The 21,382-nt window shown below is 43.9% G+C and overlaps 1 protein-coding gene across 1 annotated transcript in view; it reads right to left on the bottom strand.

Moving 5' to 3' along the window:
* The window catches only part of ABCD1 (ATP binding cassette subfamily D member 1), a 225,147-nt gene that overhangs the window by 160,443 nt on the left and 43,322 nt on the right, over positions 1 to 21,382 (bottom strand). Inside the window, exons 2-5 of the mRNA XM_053695941.1 lie at positions 18,020 to 18,200; positions 14,354 to 14,496; positions 13,745 to 13,913; positions 12,114 to 12,208 (exon numbers count right to left, since the gene is read on the bottom strand). Of these exons, the coding sequence (XP_053551916.1) occupies positions 12,114 to 12,208; positions 13,745 to 13,913; positions 14,354 to 14,496; positions 18,020 to 18,200 (588 nt within the window). The remainder of the gene's footprint in view (positions 1 to 12,113; positions 12,209 to 13,744; positions 13,914 to 14,353; positions 14,497 to 18,019; positions 18,201 to 21,382) is intronic.

Here is a 21,382-nt window from a genome sequence, read left to right as displayed (position 1 = left end):
ACCCACTGACTGAAGCTCTCTTTCCTCAGCTTCTGCATATTGTGAGGCAGTATCAGACATGGTTCTTAAAGCATCAGTATGCTCTGCATTGTGTCTCACCCCAGAGCTATCTCGCTTACCTCTAAGTTCAGGTAGTCTGGCTAATACCGCTGACAGTGTATTATCCATGACTGCCGCCATGTCTTGTAAAGTAAACGCTATGGGCGCCCTAGATGTACTTGGCGCCATTTGAGCGTGAGTCCCTTAAGCGGGAGTCAAAGGGTCTGACATGTGGGGAAAGTTAGTCGGCATAACTTCCCCCTCGTCAGATTCCTCTGGTGATAAAAAATTTTAAAGACAGAAAATGATCTTTATTGCCTAAAATAAAATCAGTACATTTGGCACACATTCTAAGAGGGGGTTCCACCATGGCTTTTAAACATAATGAACAAGGAGTTTCTTCTATGTCAGACATGTTTGTACAGACTAGCAATGAGACTAGCAAGCTTGGAAAACACTTTAAATCAAGTTAACAAGCAAATATAAAAAACGGTACTGTGCCTTTAAGAGAAACAAATTTTGTCAGAATTTGAAAAACAGTGAAAAAATGCAGTAAATCAAACGAAATTTTTACAGTGTATGTAATAGGCTAGCAGAGCATTGCACCCACTTGCAAATGGATGATTAACCCCTTAGTTCAAAAAACGGATCAAAAAAACGGAATAGACGTTTTTTTAACAGTCACAACCAACTGCCACAGCAAGCTGTAGCCCTACCTTCCCCAATAAACGACTTTGGAAAGCCTTTGGGCCCTTTAGAGATGTCCTATAGCATTCAGAGGGCCTTTGAGGGAATCTGGATGTCTTAGTCTGTAATTTTAACTGCTAAAAAAAGCGCTAAAATAGGGCCCTCCCACTCATACTATAACAGTGGAAAGCCTCAGGAAACTGTTTCTAGTCAAAATTTAAGCCAGCCATGTGGAAAAACTAGGCCCCAATAAAGTTTTATCACCAAAGCATATATAAAAACGATTAAACATGCCAGCAAACGTTTATATTGCAATATCATAAGGGTATTACCCCTGGGAGTAAGCATGATACCAGTCGTTATTAAATCACTGTATTCAGGCTTAACTTACATTAATCCGGTATCAGCAGCATTTTCTAGTGTTTTCCATCTCTAGAAAAAATTATAACTGCACATACCTGATAGCAGAATAAACTGCACGCCATTCTCTCGCTGAAGTTTTACCTCATCTGTGTAATCCCCTCAGACATATGTGAGAACAGCAATGGATCTTAGTTACAACCTGCTAAGATCATAGAAACCTCAGGCAGATTCTTCTTCTATTTACTGCCTGAGATAAAATAGCACAACTCCGGTACTATTTAAAAATAACAAACTTTTGATTGAAGAAAATAAACTAGCTATATTTAACCACTCTATCTTACGACCTCCTTGCTTGTTGAGAGTTGCAAGAGAATGACTGGCTATGACAGTTAGAGGAGGAGCTATATTGCAGCTCTGCTGTGGGTATCCTCTTGCAACTTCCTGTTGGGAATGAGAATATCCCACAAGTAATGGATGATCCGTGGACTGGATACACCTTACAAGAGAAAGTATATTAATATAACAGTGTTGGTTATGCAAAACTGGGGAATGGGTAATAAAGGAATTATCTATCTTTTTAAACAATAATTCTGTAGTAGACTGTCCCTTTAATACATCTGGTATATGTACTCTGACTGACAAGAACTACAAAACAGAGAAAGTGTTGGTGGCATTCTTATCTGTAATAAAAGGCAGGAAATAAAAGATGATCAATATATTGAGTATAGGCTCTTGTTTAAAGGCCCGGATATTTCAACTTTAAATTCCACAAATCCCCTTGAAGATGCACTGTGATATCACCGATGACATCTTAAACACGACACATGACGTCACCAGTTGACATCACACACACAAGACCATCTAAATCTGACACCAGTGATTGCAAGAAGTTACATCACTGCTATGAGGCATTAATCATATAATATTATTTTGTGAAGAAGAAGAATAATACATAGGTTTTTAGATTATAAATCCTGTGCAATGTTACTTTTAATATTTATTGTAGCTAGATGTTTGATATCAGGCATGACATCACTGGTGATAATATAACATTTAATTGTAAGGTCAGTGATGACAGTATAAGTGATGCCACTAGTGAGCTCATGAGTGATGTCACAAGATATATTAGGTTTAGAATTTCCCTGCTTTAGAATGTTATATCTGTTTATATATAATCTGTATGTAGGAGTATGTACCTTTATACTTTTTCACTCCAGCAAGTGATGGCAGAAGGAGAAAGCTTGGGCACATACATTTGACCCCCTCCAACCCATGATGGCAGAGAGAGGGGGCTTCAGCACCTAAACACTACCCCTCAGACAGCTGTGGCAGAAGTACATACAAGGTACCCCACAGCTTGTGATGGTGAAGAGACAAGCCTGGGCATATATACGCACTACCCCCAGCTCAGAGGGAGTGGCCCTGTGCACATGAGAATAACCACCCAGCCTTTGATGGCAAAGGAAAGAAACCTAGAAACTCACAAGCTACCCAGAGCCAGTAATGTGAAAAGGAGAAGACCTGGGCAGCTAAGTGCTACCTCATAGCCTGTGATGTCAAAGACAAGGCCTGGGCATATACACGCTACCACTCAGCCAGTGATGCTAGGGGGAGAATGCCTGTGCACCCCAACTGAGCCTGTGCTGGGAGAGAGATTGGCCATATAAACAATACCCTCCTGCTTGTTATGGTTGGGGGAAGAGGGCCAAGGCACATACGCTCTGTCCCCAGCCCGTGATAAAGAGAGAGGGCCAGACATACGTACTACCCCAACAGCTGGTGCTAGTAAATTGTAACTGTCTGAGCATACATGCGTTACCCCCAGCCAGTGATGACGGAGGAAGAGAACTTGGACACATATAGGTAACCCCCCTCCAGCCAGTGACGGCACAGGGAGAGAGCGTGAGTAGATATGAACTATGCACCCCTCAGCTCATGATGGCACAGGGAGAGAGCGTGAGTAGATATGAACTATGCACCCTCCAGCCAGTGACGGCACAGGGAGAGAGCGCGAGTAGATATGAACTATGCACCCCTCAGCTAATGATGGCACAGGGAGAGTGCGTGAGTAGATATGAACTATGCACCCTCCAGCCAGTGAGTGTGAGTAGATATGAACTATGCACCCCTCAGCTCATGATGGCACAGGGAGAGAGCGAGAGTCGATATGAACTATGCACCCCTCAGCTAATGATGGCACAGGGAGAGAGCGTGAGTAGATATGAACTATGCACCCCTCAGCTCATGATGGCACAGGGAGAGAGCGAGAGTCGATATGAACTATGCACCCCTCAGCTAATGATGGCACAGGGAGAGTGCGTGAGTAGATATGAACTATGCGCCCCTCAGCTCATGAAGGCACAGAGAGAGAGCCTGAGTAGATATGAACTATGCACCCCTCAGCTCATGACGGCACAGGGAGAGAGCCTGAGTAGATATGAACTATGCACCCCTCAGCTCATGATGGCACAGGGAGAGAGCGTGAGTAGATATGAACTATGCACCCTCCAGACAGTGACGGCACAGGGAGAGAGCCTGAGTAGATATGAACTATGCACCCTCAGTTCATGATGGCACAGGGAGAGAGCGAGAGTAGATATGAACTATGCGCCCCTCAGCTCATGATGGCACAGGGAGAGAGCGTGAGTAGATATGAACTATGCACCCTCAGCTCATGACGGCACAGGGAGAGAGCCTGAGTAGATATGAACTATGCACCCCTCAGCTAATGATGGCACAGGGAGAGAGCGTGAGTAGATATGAACTATGCGCCCCTCAGCTAATGATGGCACAGGGAGAGAGCCTGAGTAGATATGAACTATGCACCCTCAGTTCATGACGGCACAGGGAGAGAGCATGAGTAGATATGAACTATGCGCCCCTCAGTTCATGATGGTACAGGTAGAGAGCGTGAGTAGATATAAACTATGCACCCCTCAGCTCATGATGGCACAGGGAGAGAGCGTGAGTAGATATGAACTATGCGCCCCTCAGCTCATGATGGCACAGGGAGAGAGCGTGAGTAGATATGAACTATGCACCCTCAGCTCATGATGGCACAGGGAGAGAGCGTGAGTAGATATGAACTATGCACCCCTCAGCTCATGATGGCACAGGGAGAGAGCCTGAGTAGATATGAACTATGCACCCTCAGCTCATGATGGCACAGGGAGAGAGGCTGAGTAGATATAAACTATGCGCCCCTCAGCTCATGATGGCACAGGGAGAGAGCGTGAGTAGATATGAACTATGCGCCCCTCAGCTCATGATGGCACAGGGAGAGAGCGTGAGTAGATATAAAATATGCGCCCCTCAGCTCATGATGGCACAGGGAGAGAGCGTGAGTAGATATGAACTATGCGCCCCTCAGCTCATGATGGCACAGGGAGAGAGGCTGAGTAGATATAAACTATGCGCCCCTCAGCTCATGATGGCACAGGGAGAGAGTGTGAGCATATATCAAGGGGCAGGTGAGCGGTCACAGACAGGTTGCAGAAAAGTAAAGTGTTGCCAACATAAGCAGGTCCTTGGACATTTGACTTTGTCTCCTCATTATCATAGTTTATAGTAAGGAGATAACAAGCTACCGTTATCAGGGTTTTATCAGCTGATACACTGTTTGTAGCTGGCCGTACAAGATACACAGGGACTTTACAAACAAATAGCCGTAATATTATTTTAGATTATAATTATTTTTTTAAACAATATATTAAGACGTGTACATAGGGCAGGGCCTGTACCTGTGCCAGTGTCTTACTTAAAGGGATAGTCTAGTCAAAATTAAACTTTCATGATTTAGATAGCGCATACAATTTTAAGCAACTTTCTAATTTACTCCTATTATCAATTTTTCTTCGTTCTATCTGTATCTTTATTTGAATCTAAACTTAGGAGCTGGCCCTTTTTTGGTTCAGCACCTGGGTAGGGCTTGCTGATTGGTGGCTACATTTTGACATTTTTGCTTTTTCAAATAAATATACTAAGAGAACGAAGAAACATTGATCATAGGATTAAATTAGAAAGTTGCTTAAAAACAGAATTTATGTTTACCTGATAAATTACTTTCTCCAGCGGTGTGTCCGGTCCACGGCGTCATCCTTACTTGTGGGATATTCTCTTCCCCAACAGGAAATGGCAAAGAGCCCAGCAAAGCTGGTCACATGATCCCTCCTAGGCTCCGCCTTCCCCAGTCATTCGACCGACGTAAAGGAGGAATATTTGCATAGGAGAAATCATATGATACCGTGGTGACTGTAGTTAAAGAAAATAAATTATCAGACCTGATTAAAAAACCAGGGCGGGCCGTGGACCGGACACACCGTTGGAGAAAGTAATTTATCAGGTAAACATAAATTCTGTTTTCTCCAACATAGGTGTGTCCGGTCCACGGCGTCATCCTTACTTGTGGGAACCAATACCAAAGCTTTAGGACACGGATGAAGGGAGGGAGCAAATCAGGTCACCTAAATGGAAGGCACCACGGCTTGCAAAACCTTTCTCCCAAAAATAGCCTCAGAAGAAGCAAAAGTATCAAACTTGTAAAATTTGGTAAAAGTGTGCAGTGAAGACCAAGTCGCTGCCTTACATATCTGATCAACAGAAGCCTCGTTCTTGAAGGCCCATGTGGAAGCCACAGCCCTAGTGGAATGAGCTGTGATTCTTTCAGGAGGCTGCCGTCCGGCAGTCTCATAAGCCAATCTGATGATGCTTTTAATCCAAAAAGAGAGAGAGGTAGAAGTTGCTTTTTGACCTCTCCTTTTACCAGAATAAACAACAAACAAGGAAGATGTTTGTCTAAAATCCTTTGTAGCATCTAAATAGAATTTTAGAGCGCGAACAACATCCAAATTGTGCAACAAACGTTCCTTCTTTGAAACTGGATTCGGACACAAAGAAGGCACGACTATCTCCTGGTTAATGTTTTTGTTAGAAACAACTTTCGGAAGAAAACCAGGTTTAGTACGTAAAACCACCTTATCTGCATGGAACACCAGATAAGGAGGAGAACACTGCAGAGCAGATAATTCTGAAACTCTTCTAGCAGAAGAAATTGCAACCAAAAACAAAACTTTCCAAGATAATAACTTAATATCAACGGAATGTAAGGGTTCAAACGGAACCCCCTGAAGAACTGAAAGAACTAAATTGAGACTCCAGGGAGGAGTCAAAGGTTTGTAAACAGGCTTGATTCTAACCAGAGCCTGAACAAAGGCTTGAACATCTGGCACAGCTGCCAGCTTTTTGTGAAGTAACACAGACAAGGCAGAAATCTGTCCCTTCAAGGAACTTGCAGATAATCCTTTCTCCAATCCTTCTTGAAGAAAGGATAGAATCTTAGGAATTTTTACCTTGTCCCAAGGGAAACCTTTAGATTCACACCAACAGATATATTTTTTCCATATTTTGTGGTAAATTTTTCTAGTTACAGGCTTTCTGGCCTGAACAAGAGTATCAATAACAGAATCTGAGAACCCTCGCTTTGATAAGATCAAGCGTTCAATCTCCAAGCAGTCAGTTGGAGTGAGACCAGATTCGGATGTTCGAACGGACCTTGAACAAGAAGGTCTCGTCTCAAAGGTAGCTTCCATGGTGGAGCCGATGACATATTCACCAGGTCTGCATACCAAGTCCTGCGTGGCCACGCAGGAGCTATCAAGATCACCGATGCCCTCTCCTGATTGATCCTGGCTACCAGCCTGGGGATGAGAGGAAACGGCGGGAATACATAAGCTAGTTTGAAGGTCCAAGGTGCTACTAGTGCATCTACTAGAGTCGCCTTGGGATCCCTGGATCTGGACCCGTAGCAAGGAACCTTGAAGTTCTGACGAGAGGCCATCAGATCCATGTCTGGAATGCCCCACAGTTGAGTAATGTGGGCAAAGATTTCCGGATGGAGTTCCCACTCCCCCGGATGTAATGTCTGACGACTCAGAAAATCCGCTTCCCAATTTTCCACTCCTGGGATGTGGATTGCAGACAAGTGGCAGGAGTGAGTCTCCGCCCATTGAATGATTTTGGTCACTTCTTCCATCGCCAGGGAACTCCTTGTTCCCCCCTGATGGTTGATGTACGCAACAGTCGTCATGTTGTCTGATTGAAACCGTATGAACTTGGCCTTTGCTAGCTGAGGCCAAGCCTTGAGAGCATTGAGTATCGCTCTCAGTTCCAGAATATTTATCGGTAGAAGAGATTCTTCCCGAGACCAAAGACCCTGAGCTTTCAGGGGTCCCCAGACCGCGCCCCAGCCCATCAGACTGGCGTCGGTCGTGACAATGACCCACTCTGGTCTGCGGAAGCTCATCCCCTGTGACAGGTTGTCCAGGGACAGCCACCAACGGAGTGAATCTCTGGTCCTCTGATTTACTTGTATCGTCGGAGACAAGTCTGTATAGTCCCCATTCCACTGACTGAGCATGCACAGTTGTAATGGTCTTAGATGAATGCACGCAAAAGGAACTATGTCCATTGCCGCTACCATCAAACCTATTACTTCCATGCACTGCGCTATGGAAGGAAGAGGAACGGAATGAAGTATTTGACAAGAGTTTAGAAGTTTTGTTTTTCTGGCCTCTGTCAGAAAAATCCTCATTTCTAAGGAGTCTATTATTGTTCCCAAGAAGGGAACCCTCGTTGACGGAGATAGAGAACTCTTTTCTACGTTCACTTTCCATCCGTGAGATCTGAGAAAGGCCAGGACAATGTCCGTGTGAGCCTTTGCTAGAGGAAGGGACGATGCTTGAATCAGAATGTCGTCCAAGTAAGGTACTACTGCAATGCCCCTAGCACCGCTAGAAGGGACCCTAGTACCTTTGTGAAAATCCTTGGAGCAGTGGCTAATCCGAACGGAAGTGCCACGAACTGGTAATGCTTGTCCAGGAATGCGAACCTTAGGAACCGATGATGTTCCTTGTGGATAGGAATATGTAGATACGCATCCTTTAAATCCACCGTGGTCATGAATTGACCTTCCTGGATGGAAGGAAGAATTGTTCGAATGGTTTCCATTTTGAACGATGGAACCTTGAGAAACTTGTTTAGGATCTTGAGATCTAAGATTGGTCTGAACGTTCCCTCTTTTTTGGGAACTACGAACAGATTGGAGTAGAACCCCATCCCTTGTTCTCCTAATGGAACAGGATGAATCACTCCCATTTTTAACAGGTCTTCTACACAATGTAAGAATGCCTGTTTTTTTTTTTTTTTTTTTTTTTTATGTGGTCTGAAGACAATTGAGACCTGTGGAACCTCCCCCTTGGGGGAAGCCCTTTGAATTCCAGAAGATAACCTTGGGAGACTATTTCTAGCGCCCAAGGATCCAGAACATCTCTTGCCCAAGCCTGAGCGAAGAGAGAGAGTCTGCCCCCCACCAGATCCGGTCCCGGATCGGGGGCCAACATCTCATGCTGTCTTGGTAGCAGTGGCAGGTTTCTTGGCCTGCTTTCCCTTGTTCCAGCCTTGCATTGGTCTCCAGGCTGGCTTGGCTTGAGAAGTATTACCCTCTTGCTTAGAGGACGTAGCACTTGGGGCTGGTCCGTTTCTACGAAAGGGACGAAAATTAGGTTTATTTTTGGCCTTGAAAGACCTATCCTGAGGAAGGGCGTGGCCCTTGCCCCCAGTGATATCAGAGATAATCTCTTTCAAGTCAGGGCCAAACAGCGTTTTCCCCTTGAAAGGAATGTTAAGCAATTTGTTCTTGGAAGACGCATCCGCTGACCAAGATTTTAACCAAAGCGCTCTGCGCGCCACAATAGCAAACCCAGAATTTTTCGCCGCTAACCTAGCCAATTGCAAAGTGGCGTCTAGGGTGAAAGAATTAGCCAATTTAAGAGCACGGATTCTGTCCATAATCTCCTCATAAGAAGGAGAATTACTAGTGATCGCCTTTTCTAGCTCATCGAACCAGAAACACGCGGCTGTAGTGACAGGGACAATGCATGAAATTGGTTGTAGAAGGTAACCTTGCTGAACAAACATCTTTTTAAGCAAACCTTCTAATTTTTTATCCATAGGATCTTTGAAAGCACAACTATCTTCTATGGGTATAGTGGTGCGTTTGTTTAGAGTAGAAACCGCCCCCTCGACCTTGGGAACTGTCTGCCATAAGTCCTTTCTGGGGTCGACCATAGGAAACAATTTTTTAAATATGGGGGGAGGGACGAAAGGTATACCGGGCCTTTCCCATTCTTTATTTACAATGTCCGCCACCCGCTTGGGTATAGGAAAAGCTTCGGGGGGCCCCGGGACCTCTAGGAACTTGTCCATTTTACATAGTTTCTCTGGGATGACCAAATTCTCACAATCATCCAGAGTGGATAACACCTCCTTAAGCAGAGCGCGGAGATGTTCCAACTTAAATTTAAATGTAATCACATCAGGTTCAGCTTGTTGAGAAATTTTCCCTGAATCTGAAATTTCTCCCTCAGACAAAACCTCCCTGGCCCCCTCAGACTGGTGTAGGGGCCCTTCAGAAACAATATCATCAGCGTCCTCATGCTCTTCAGTATTTTCTAAAACAGAGCAGTCGCGCTTTCGCTGATAAGTGGGCATTTTGGCTAAAATGTTTTTGATAGAATTATCCATTACAGCCGTTAATTGTTGCATAGTAAGGAGTATTGGCGCGCTAGATGTACTAGGGGCCTCTTGTGTGGGCAAGACTGGTGTAGACGAAGGAGGGGATGATGCAGTACCATGCTTACTCCCCTCACTTGAGGAATCATCTTGGGCATCATTTTCTCTAAATTTTGTGTCACATAAATCACATCTATTTAAATGAGAAGGGACCTTGGCTTCCCCACATTCAGAACACAGTCTATCTGGCAGTTCAGACATGTTAAACAGGCATAAACTTGATAAAGTACAAAAAACGTTTTAAAATAAAACCGTTACTGTCACTTTAAATTTTAAACTGAACACACTTTATTACTGCAATTGCGAAAAAGTATGAAGGAATTGTTCAAAATTCACCAAAATTTCACCACAGTGTCTTAAAGCCTTAAAAGTATTGCACACCAAATTTGGAAGCTTTAACCCTTAAAATAACGGAACCGGAGCCGTTTTTATATTTAACCCCTTTACAGTCCCTGGTATCTGCTTTGCTGAGACCCAACCAAGCCCAAAGAGGAATACGATACCAAATGACGCCTTCAGAAAGTCTTTTCTATGTATCAGAGCTCCTCACACATGCATCTGCATGTCATGCTTCTCAAAAACAAGTGCGCAATACAGGCGCGAAAATGAGACTCTGCCTATGATTAGGGAAAGCCCCTAGAGAATAAGGTGTCCAATACAGTGCCTGCCGGTTATTTTACAAAATTCCCAAGATTAAAATAATTCCTCAAGGCTATGGAGTATAAAATATGTTTATATATAAATCGATTTAGCCCAGAAAATGTCTACAGTCTTAAAAAGCCCTTGTGAAGCCCTTATTTACTGTCTGTAATAAAAATGGCTTACCGGATCCCATAGGGAAAATGACAGCTTCCAGCATTACATCGTCTTGTTAGAAATGTGTCATACCTCAAGCAGCAAAAGTCTGCTCACTGTTCCCCCAACTGAAGTTAATTCCTCTCAACAGTCCTGTGTGGAACAGCCATCGATTTTAGTAACGGTTGCTAAAATCATTTTCCTCTTACAAACAGAAATCTTCATCTCTTTTCTGTTTCAGAGTAAATAGTACATACCAGCACTATTGTAAAATAACAAACTCTTGATTGAATAATAAAAACTACAGTTAAACACTAAAAAACTCTAAGCCATCTCCGTGGAGATGTTGCCTGTACAACGGCAAAGAGAATGACTGGGGAAGGCGGAGCCTAGGAGGGATCATGTGACCAGCTTTGCTGGGCTCTTTGCCATTTCCTGTTGGGGAAGAGAATATCCCACAAGTAAGGATGACGCCGTGGACCGGACACACCTATGTTGGAGAAATTGATGCTCTATCTAAATCGTGAAAGTTTAATTTTGACTAGACTATCCCTTTAAAGGGACACTAAACCCAAATTTTTTCTTTCATGATTCAGATAGCGCATACAATTTTAAGCAACTTTCTAATTTACTCCTATTATCAACTTTTTCTTTGTTCTCTTGCTATCTTTATTTAAAAAGCAGGAATATGATGCATAGGAGCCGGCCCATTTTTAGTTGAGAACCTGGGTTATGCTTGCTAATTGGTGGGCAAATGTAAGCCTCCAATAAGCAAGCGCTATCCATGGTGCTGAACCTAAAATGGGCTGGCTGCTAAGCTTTACATTCCTGCTTTTAAAATAAAGATAGCAAGAGAACGAACACAAATTGATAATAGGAGTAAATTAGAAAGTTGCTTAAAATTTCATGTTTTATCTGAATCATGAAAGAAAAAAATTGGGTTCAGGGTCCCTTTAAGTGTCAGTCTGCAGCCTAAAAATAAAAGACCAGGAAGAAGCAAAACCGCGTACCTCTGTGAGGGTACTAGCACAGGTGTAAAAGTCAATATGTGAAACCGAAAAACAATTCAGCGTAACACAAACTAGTACACTGCTAAAATGTAGTCTGATCTCGAGAGCTTACAATCTATATGCATACAGCTATACTTGCTCCCAGTGACTCGCCAAATAAAGATCCCTGCTATACTCCTCTGTATAAGCCACTTACACGCAGGAGGGCTAAGGTGCGACATAGTCACAAAGTCAGGCGTTTCTATAAGTATGTCAGTCTCTGGTGCGTTATGTCACAAGATGCACAGCACAGGTAAATACTTTATATTGATCTTAGTCAGGGAGTAAGCCTGTGATCACACACCGCAGACAAAGATCAAGTTTATCACAAAATGTACACTTGCCTGGCCAAGGCAAGCATACAGCTGGCATACTGCCATGATCCGTGTAATGCTGTCTATTTATGGCAGGATTAAGGGGTTGGGCCTGATATCTTTTTGGCTTTACAAGAAAATCACACAGTGTATCTTGCCATATAAATTATATCTACATTATATATTTCTTGCGCAAACCGCAGGTGATCTCGAAAGTATTTGCACCTTGTCCACTCACCCGAATATTGAGACTGGCGACAACCACATCTCCAGTTGGCGTCACAATAGGAATATTCTCGCAAATGATTCCGTTTTCCACATCCACCACCCGACCTAAAGCAAAAACAACATTCCGTTTGTGATAGGTGACATTCTTTTCTTTGCTGCATGATGAAGACAGCATTTTACAATATATTACATGGGTTTGCAATTTGAAAATAACTGTTCTTTTTCTGGAAAAAAAAAACAAACTGTTTTCCTGCTGGTATGGGCTTGTCCCTGCCTGCCAAGAGTACTGCGGAAATGGTTTTAACAAGCACAAAGCATCTGTTTTTTTTTTCAAATGTAATACATGCTCTTTTAGTGGCGAGGAAAATATCCAGTGTCTCTTTAAGAAATGCTGGACATGGAGTATGGGGCAATACGCACCCCCTCTACGTGATAAGGAGGGCTCTCAGAGCAGTGCTGGCAGATATTATGCATAGCTCGTCTGGGGTGAAGGGTCCTCATCCTGTGCTCAGCCCTATTGTCTAGCACTTTGCTGCTTATGGCGCTGTTAAATTGAGATGATGGAATTCAGTTCTTACCCTAAACAAACAAACTCATAGTGAAATGTTCTGGGCTTTGCAGGGAACGTAACCCACGGATTGTGCAATGAGAGGGACATCACAAGCTTATCTCCCAGAGGTGTAACTAGCAGAGTGCAATTACTACCAGGCCCTTGGCCCTAACAATTTTTTGTACAGGACTGGATGTAACCACCTCTGTAGTGCCTGAACCACTACTATTGTTTATGGCGCTGCAAATACCTGTTACAAGCGAAACACGATTTTTTTTTCTACCAAAAAGAGCTAAGCTGATTTATTGTGTATCTTGGAAACTGACAGCATCGCTACTAAATTGTTCATTACATAAATATACCGCATGTGTATATCTGCTGGGTTATTTGTAGTAAGGGGGAGTCAAGAAGTAGTATTTATGCTTATACAGGTGGCCCTCGGTTTACAACGGTTCAATTTGCACCGTTTCAGAATAACAACCTTTTTTTCAGTCATGTGACTGCTATTGAAAAGCATTGAGAAGCAGTGCATTGATTAAAATAGCCAGTAGGTGGAGCTGTCCGTTTGTGTTGCAGCAAAGATATACAAGCCAAGCAAGCTGAAATTAATCCATTTAACCAGACCTGAGCTATCGAGCTTGCAAAGGAACAAGATCTTCCTGTCTATAAATCAGTCCAGATTGGAAAGCATAGAAAGAACTGTTTGCAGAAAAATGCAAGTAAAGTCTGTGCTGAGTGATTATTTTATTAGGTTTATTTAACTTAATTTAATTATATATTCTGCGTTGTGTGATTATTTTATTAGGTTTATAATGCTGTTTAGCATTTAAAGTATTCATTTCAAAGCTTTAAAAACAATGTATTAGGTGTTACTTATGCCAATTTTGAGAGGGGCCTGGAACCTAATTCCCTCACTTCCCATTGACTTACATTATAAACTGGGTTTCAATTTACAACGGTTTCGATTTACAACCATTCCTTCTGGAACCTAACCCCGGCGTAAACTGAGGGCTACCTGTATAGGATGACAGTGTTGTGGTTACAAAGAGAGGTTCACTGGAGCTAGATTTTCACCAGCTCCTTTGACCTACCTTTTATCTCCAGGGGCCCTTCTATGCGGATGCCGTGCTGGATGAGCTCTCCGTTCTTAGCTTTGGATTCCTCCAGCTCTCCGGGGCGTTTGTAGACACCATTTTGGACATCTTCAAACACCTCAAACATTTCGTGCACTCGGGCAGTGTAGCCAGCCAGCTCGGTAACCTGCCATTACAACAAGGACACTGGTAATCACACTAAAGTGATTGGGCTGTGTAGGAAAGAAGCAATACAGTGCTACATGGAATGAAAACAAAACACATTGGTCCCTTCTTGACTTACATTGTCCCTACTATTTACAGTATGGGCATCTAGGAATCTGCTAAACATCTGCCCAGTGGATTTATTGACCCAGACTGCTAGTTTCTAACAGAGCTTATTTCACCTGCATTACACATAGGAAAAATCAAGCTATATAGTCATACACAAGGCTATTAAGGCACCTCTAAGGGGACAAGAGGGGGCTGATCTGAGCCATTTAACCCCCCTGGCCATGCCTGACTCTGTGCCTCAGACTGAGGAGCAATAGGTCAGATTATAAGGGCTTGCACAAGGGCTAAATAAAACGAATCACTAGAATCGGCTGTGAAGCAACCATGGCTCACCTCTTTGTATGATGACATCACTCGCTCAATGGCGTCGGCAGCAGCTGTCAGCAGGTTCCTTGCAGTGGTGAAAGCCTCAGCTCGCTCACTCACCAGATCCTCTTCCTTCATCTCGAGGGCAGCTCTCTTCACTTCATCAGAATCTGCAGGACAAGGGAATGAGTGGTAAAATAAACAGTGTATTGTTTTCGCAGGGGAGTCACAAAATCACACCATGTAACGGCACACAAGCCTCCTTTTACAGAGGTAAAGCATATATTATATCAGGGTTTAACTTTATATCACACGTAGCAGCCAGCGAGGGTGGTTTCACAAGCCAGATAAAGGCAAACTTACAGGAGCGACAAGTAAAACTATAGAAGAAGATGTGGATCCTTTCAAGCTCTGTGTAAATCACTATAAAAACTTTCATTTTTCAACGACATCTAAAGGAAAATGTAATATGAGGCAACTAAAAGGGTCCTAACTGACCCTTGAAATACACAGCAGCCGAGTTATGTTTTATTAGTCCCCAAGGTCTCTAATACTGTAATACTGTATGGGGAAAGTAAAAATAATAAAGCCTTTAACAGTTTAACAGCCTTTAACAGTAAACAGTTTCAGATTTTCAATAATAAGGTTGTGCTTCTTTTGTACCAGCCCCTACTAGCCCTGATCACCAGCCCCTACCAAACCTGAGCCCCAGTCCATACCAGCTCTGAGCTACAGCCCATACCAGCTCTGAGCTACAGCCCATACCAACCCTGAGCCCCAGCCTATACCAGCTTTAATCCCGAGCCCATATCAGAACTGAGCTAGAGCCCATACTAACCCTGAGCCCCAGCCTATACCAGCTTTAATCCCGAGCCCATATCAGCACTGAGCTACAGCCCATACTAACCCTGAGCCCCAGCCTATACCAGCTTTAATCCCGAGCCCATATCAGCACTGAGCTACAGCCCATACTAACCCTGAGCCCCAGCCTATACCAGCTTTAATCCCGAGCCCATATCAGCGCTGAGCTACAGCCCATACCAACCCTGAGCCCCAGCCTATACCAGCTTTAATCCCGAGCCCATATCAGCGCTGAGCTACAGCCCATACCAACCCTGAGCCCCAGCCTATACCAGCTTTAATCCCGAGCCCATATCAGCGCTGAGCTACAGCCCATACTAACCCTGAGCCCCAGCCTATACCAGCTTTAATCCCGAGCCCATATCAGCACTGAGCTAGAGCCCATACTAACCCTGAGCCCCAGTCTATACCAGCTTTAATCCCGAGCCCATATCAGCATTGAGCTAGAGCCCATACTAACCCTGAGCCCCAGCCTATACCAGCTTTAATCCCGAGCCCATATCAGCACTGAGCTACAGCCCATACTAACCCTGAGCCCCAGCCTATACCAGCTTTAATCCCGAGCCCATACCAGCTCTGAGCTACAGCCCATACTAACCCTGAGCCCCAGCCTATACCAGCTTTAATCCCAAGCCCATATCAGCACTGAGCTACAGCCCATACTAACCCTGAGCCCCAGCCTATACCAGCTTTAATCCCGAGCCCATATCAGCACTGAGCTAGAGCCCATACTAACCCTGAGCCCCAGCCTATACCAGCTTTAATCCCGAGCCCATATCAGCGCTGAGCTACAGCCCATACCAACCCTGAGCCCCAGCCTATACCAGCTTTAATCCAGAGCCCATACCAGCTCTGAGCTACAGCCCATACTAACCCTGAGCCCCAGCCTATACCAGCTTTAATCCCGAGCCCATATCAGCACTGAGCTAGAGCCCATACTAACCCTGAGCCCCAGCCTATACCAGCTTTAATCCCGAGCCCATATCAGCACTGAGCTACAGCCCATACTAACCCTGAGCCCCAGCCTATACCAGCTTTAATCCCGAGCCCATATCAGCACTGAGCTACAGCCCATACTAACCCTGAGCCCCAGCCTATACCAGCTTTAATCCCGAGCCCATATCAGCGCTGAGCTACAGCCCATACTAACCCTGAGCCCCAGCCTATACCAGCTTTAATCCCAAGCCCATATCAGCACTGAGCTACAGCCCATACTAACCCTGAGCCCCAGCCTATACCAGCTTTAATCCCGAGCCCATATCAGCACTGAGCTAGAGCCCATACTAACCCTGAGCCCCAGCCTATACCAGCTTTAATCCCGAGCCCATATCAGCGCTGAGCTACAGCCCATACTAACCCTGAGCCCTAGCCTATACCAGCTTTAATCCCGAGCCCATATCAGCACTGAGCTACAGCCCATACTAACCCTGAGCCCCAGCCTATACCAGCTTTAATCCCGAGCCCATATCAGCGCTGAGCTACAGCCCATACCAACCCTGAGCCCCAGCCTATACCAGCTTTAATCCCGAGCCCATATCAGCACTGAGCTACAGCCCATACTAACCCTGAGCCCCAGCCTATACCAGCTTTAATCCCAAGCCCATATCAGCACTGAGCTACAGCCCATACTAACCCTGAGCCCCAGTCCATACCAACCTTGAGCTACAGTCCATACTAACCCTGAGCCCCAAGCCCATACCAACCCTGAGCTCCAGCCTATACCAGCTCTAATCTTGAACCCATATCAGCACTAAGCTACAGCTCATACTAACCCTGAGCCCCAGCCCATACCAGCTTTGAACCTCAACCCATACCAATCCTGAGCCCCCACCCATACCAACCCTGAGCCCAAGCACATACCAGCTCTGAATCCCAGCTCATACCAACCCTGAGCCCCAGCCCATACCAACCCTGAGCCCCAGCCCATACCAACCTTGAGCTACAGTCCATACTAACCCTGAGCCCCAAGCCCATACCAACCCTGAGCTCCAGCCTATACCAGCTCTAATCTTGAGCCCATATCAGCACTAAGCTACAGCTCATACTAAGCCTGAGCCCCAGCCCATACCAGCTTTGAACCTCAACCCATACCAATCCTGAGCTCCCACCCATACCAACCCTGAGCCCAAGCACATACCAGCTCTGAATCCCAGCTCATACCAACCCTGAGCCCCAGCCCATACCAACCCTGAGCTACAACGCATACTAATCCTGAGCCCCAGAATATATCAGCTTTTATCCTCAACCCATACCAACTCTGAGCCCCAGCACATACCAGCTTTAATCACCAACCCATATCAGCCATAAACTGCAGCCCATACCAGCCCTGAGCCCATGCCCATAACAGCTCTGGGCTAAAGCCCATACCCAGCTTTGAACCCCAGTCCATGCATACCCTGAGCTTCAGCCCATGCTAACCAAACCCCAGCCCATACCAGCCCTGAGCCCCAGCCCATACCAGCACTGAGCCCCAGCGCATACCAGCACTGAGCCCCAGCGCATACCAGCACTGAGCCCCAGCCCATACCAGCACTGAGCCCCAGCCCATACCAGCACTGAGCCCCAGCCCATACCAGCACTGAGCCCCAGCCCATACCAGCACTGAGCCTCAGCCCACACCAGCCCTGACCACCAGCCTACACCAACCCTGAGCACAGTGCACTGACAGCAGAGGGGAAAAGACATTCAGCTCTGTACTTAGTAGCTGTAACATTAAACCCGTTACTCACGTCCTCAATGCTCTCAGTATACTCTGTACCTACAGCCCCAAACCCGTTACTCACATCCTCAGCCCTATACTCAGTACCTGCAGCACAAAACCCATGTCCTCACCGCTCTCAGAGTAGCCAGTTGCTGTGATAATGGGCACTGCCACCATCACCAAACCAGACGCGCTCCAGACGTATTTCATGAGGAACTGCTCCAGCATCACGTACCACAGTCGCTCCAGCAGAATAATGTTAATTTGAGAGGACAGGTCCCTGTAACATCTCTCAAGCAGGGACATCTCCACCTAGACAGCGAGCAGGCGAACAAACATGTTAGTGAACTGGTCAAAATAACATAAAAATGACATATCTCTAGGACGATAAACACAACGGTGAATATCACATTATAATGACAAACACAAAGTTTATTTCTTGCCTCTGAAATATGTTTAATAATGGTACAAATATCCCTGGCACTACATATGATTTCCTGTAAGATCACAGCTGCTTTCTAGCTGTCAGAGGGCTGACAAACATAAAAGTCAGAAACAATCATTTAAAAAAAAGTTTTCCCAACTATTTTTCAAGAAAATTCAACATTATAGTCTCTAATTGGCCACAGCAGAGAAGGTAAATATACCTAAATGTTGAAACACTTGAAAGTGATGCAGCACCGCTGTAAAAATGATGAAAATATCAGCTGAACATCTCTATGTAAAAAAAAAAAAGATATTTTACCTCAAAATGTCCTAAGTATTCACACCCCATTGCAAAGGACTTTAAGCAGCAAATCAGTATGTCTGTCCCGGGACAGGCAAGGGAGTGAGCCTCGTGCACACTCGTGTTATTTCCCTATTCAGTTTAATGTAATTTACTAAGAAATCTCATGAGATCACAGCAAAAAAAAAAAAGAGTCCATGACCTCAGCACTGTTGATGCTGATTATCTGCAGTTGATTTCTTCATTTTTTTATTTGTTTTAACCTGCAGCTGGACAGCAGCTAAAGTATAACTTTTTACACAGCACTTACTCTGGTGAGCTGAGGAAATTGTGTGGTTAAAAAAATCTTACTTTTTTACATAGAGATGCTCAGGTGATATTTTCATGTCAGCTTTTGACAGTTATACTGCATCAGTTTCAAGTGATTTAGCATATGAGTATTATGTCCCTTTAAGTCATTGTATGTTATATCACTGAATAAGCAATAACTATATGGTAATTCCTCAGGCTTTAGTTATGATTCTGCTCCACTTCTAGCAAACACCTTTTTACTCGGCCCTCATGCCCACAGTTAGCGTTCACATCCTTGTCTATACCCGCATTCTCCACCTATCTATGAGCCGGCATATTCTACTCCCACTGGATTCTAAGCTTTCTATAAGACTGCATGTGTCCACATCACTCACACGTCTGCTTCCTCAATATCTACACGTGTACATGCAATGTGTGTAATATATGTAACAACACAGAAAGCAACAGATGCCCTTCTGCTCAGCAAAATGCACATTAAAGTAACGTCACAGAAATGTCACTCAGCAACAAGGGGGCAGAGACGTGTAAGGCTAAAGATCACTGGAGCAATTGGGGGCAACTGGAATAAATCAAGATGTAGACAGGAAGATTTGGGATGAATATATATACAGGTAGCCCTCAGTTTACGCCGGGGTTAGGTTCCAGAAGGAATGGTTGTAAATCAAAAGTGTAAATTGAAACCCAGTTTATAATATAAGTCAATGGGAAGTGAGGGAGTTAGGTTCCAGGCCCCTCTTAAAGACGTAGACAGGACTGGCTTAAACCGAGGGCCACCTGTATATATATATATATATATATATATATATATATATATCTCAAGACGTAGACAGGAAGATTTGGGATGAATATATATTTATATATCTCAAGACAAGTTTATTGCCAAATGTGTTTAATAAGGAAAAAACACAAAATGCAATAAATAAATCATCACCACTGGGGGGAAAAAACTGTAAATTGAGAAGATGTTTAAAGTGACATAAAAGTACAAAAAACATAATGCTGAAACTTTAGATAATTTTATTATTTCACTATTGCTTGCACATAACTATACTATGTGTTTAACCCTGCAAAAGGATTAAACACAGTTAAAGGGACAGTCTACTAAAAACTTTTATTGTTTAAAAAGATAGATAATCCCTTTATTACCTATTCCCCAGTTTTGCATAACCAACACCGTTATATTAATATACTTTTTACCTTTGTGATCACCTTGTATCTAAGCCTCTGCAGACTGCCCCCTTATTTCAGTTCTTTTGACTGACTTGCATTTTAGCCAATCAGTGCTGACTCATAAGTAACTACACAGGATTGAGCACAATGTTATCTATATGACACATGAACTAGCACTGTCTAGCTGTAAAAACTGTCAAAATTCACTGAGATAAGAGGCGGCCTTCAAGGTCTTAGAAATTAGCATATGAGCTTACCTAGGTTTAGCTTTCAACAGAGAATACCAAGAGAACAAAGCAAATTTGATGATAAAAGTAAATTGGAGAGTTGTATAAAATCACATGCCCTATCTGAATCATGAAAGTTTAATTTTGACTAGACTGTCCCTTTAAAGTCAGCTCCAGAGGAGCAATGCACTTCTGGGAGTTAGCTGGATACATCTGGTGAACCAGTGACAAGAGGCATATATGTGTAGCCACCAATCACCAGCTAGCTCCCAGTAGTGTACATATGTATTTCAACAAAGGATACCAAGAGAGCAGTCAATTTGATTATAGAGGTGAATTTAAAAGAGTCTTAAAATGCTCTATCTGAATAATGAAAGATTCATTTAGACTTCCATGTCCCTTTAAGATATGACTAAGAATACATTAATAGGAATTCATTAGTAGGACGTTACCTAATACAATAAAATCACTTGAATCAGCCAGCGCTACTGAAACAAATGGGTGAAACGTCACTAACCACAGCTAGAAAACAAAAAGTGTCTAATATACCCAGCACTTGACATTTCTGTGCTCACTGTTATTTGTGGATCTGTTGTTACCCCACTCGAGCGTATTCGCAGTGCTCTGCAAACCAAATTAAAAAAATAAATCAGCAAGACATGGAGTATAGATAAGAAGAGATGATTTTAAAAGGAGAAATAAAATTGAGGTTCCTTTTAAAGGGATACAAATGGTCAAAATTGAAGCATTTTACCATTATACTTAGCAAAGATGCTTCTAGTAAAAGTTATTACTGTTTTCAGCGGCATACACATATATGTTGTGAGAGCCGTGCACCAGTATTCTAGTTAAGAGAGCTGCTGGTGGTGGTGTCTCTTGTGCCTGTGATGACTTAATTTGTGTCATACAACCCACTGCTTACAACCCACTGCTGACTCTCTGAGAAGGAGTAATGTTTAAATACTGGTGCACAGGCCCTCACAGCATACGTGCGTATGCCTAATGGAAGAATAATATACAAGTGCTTCAATTTAAAACTGAAATTCCAATCTTGACCT

This window comes from Bombina bombina, chromosome 12 (genome assembly GCF_027579735.1).
Source record: "Bombina bombina isolate aBomBom1 chromosome 12, aBomBom1.pri, whole genome shotgun sequence".
In the NCBI taxonomy this organism is placed as follows: domain Eukaryota; kingdom Metazoa; phylum Chordata; class Amphibia; order Anura; family Bombinatoridae; genus Bombina; species Bombina bombina.
Note: the sequence above shows the minus strand (reverse complement) of the source record. Positions and strands in the feature narration are given on the sequence as shown.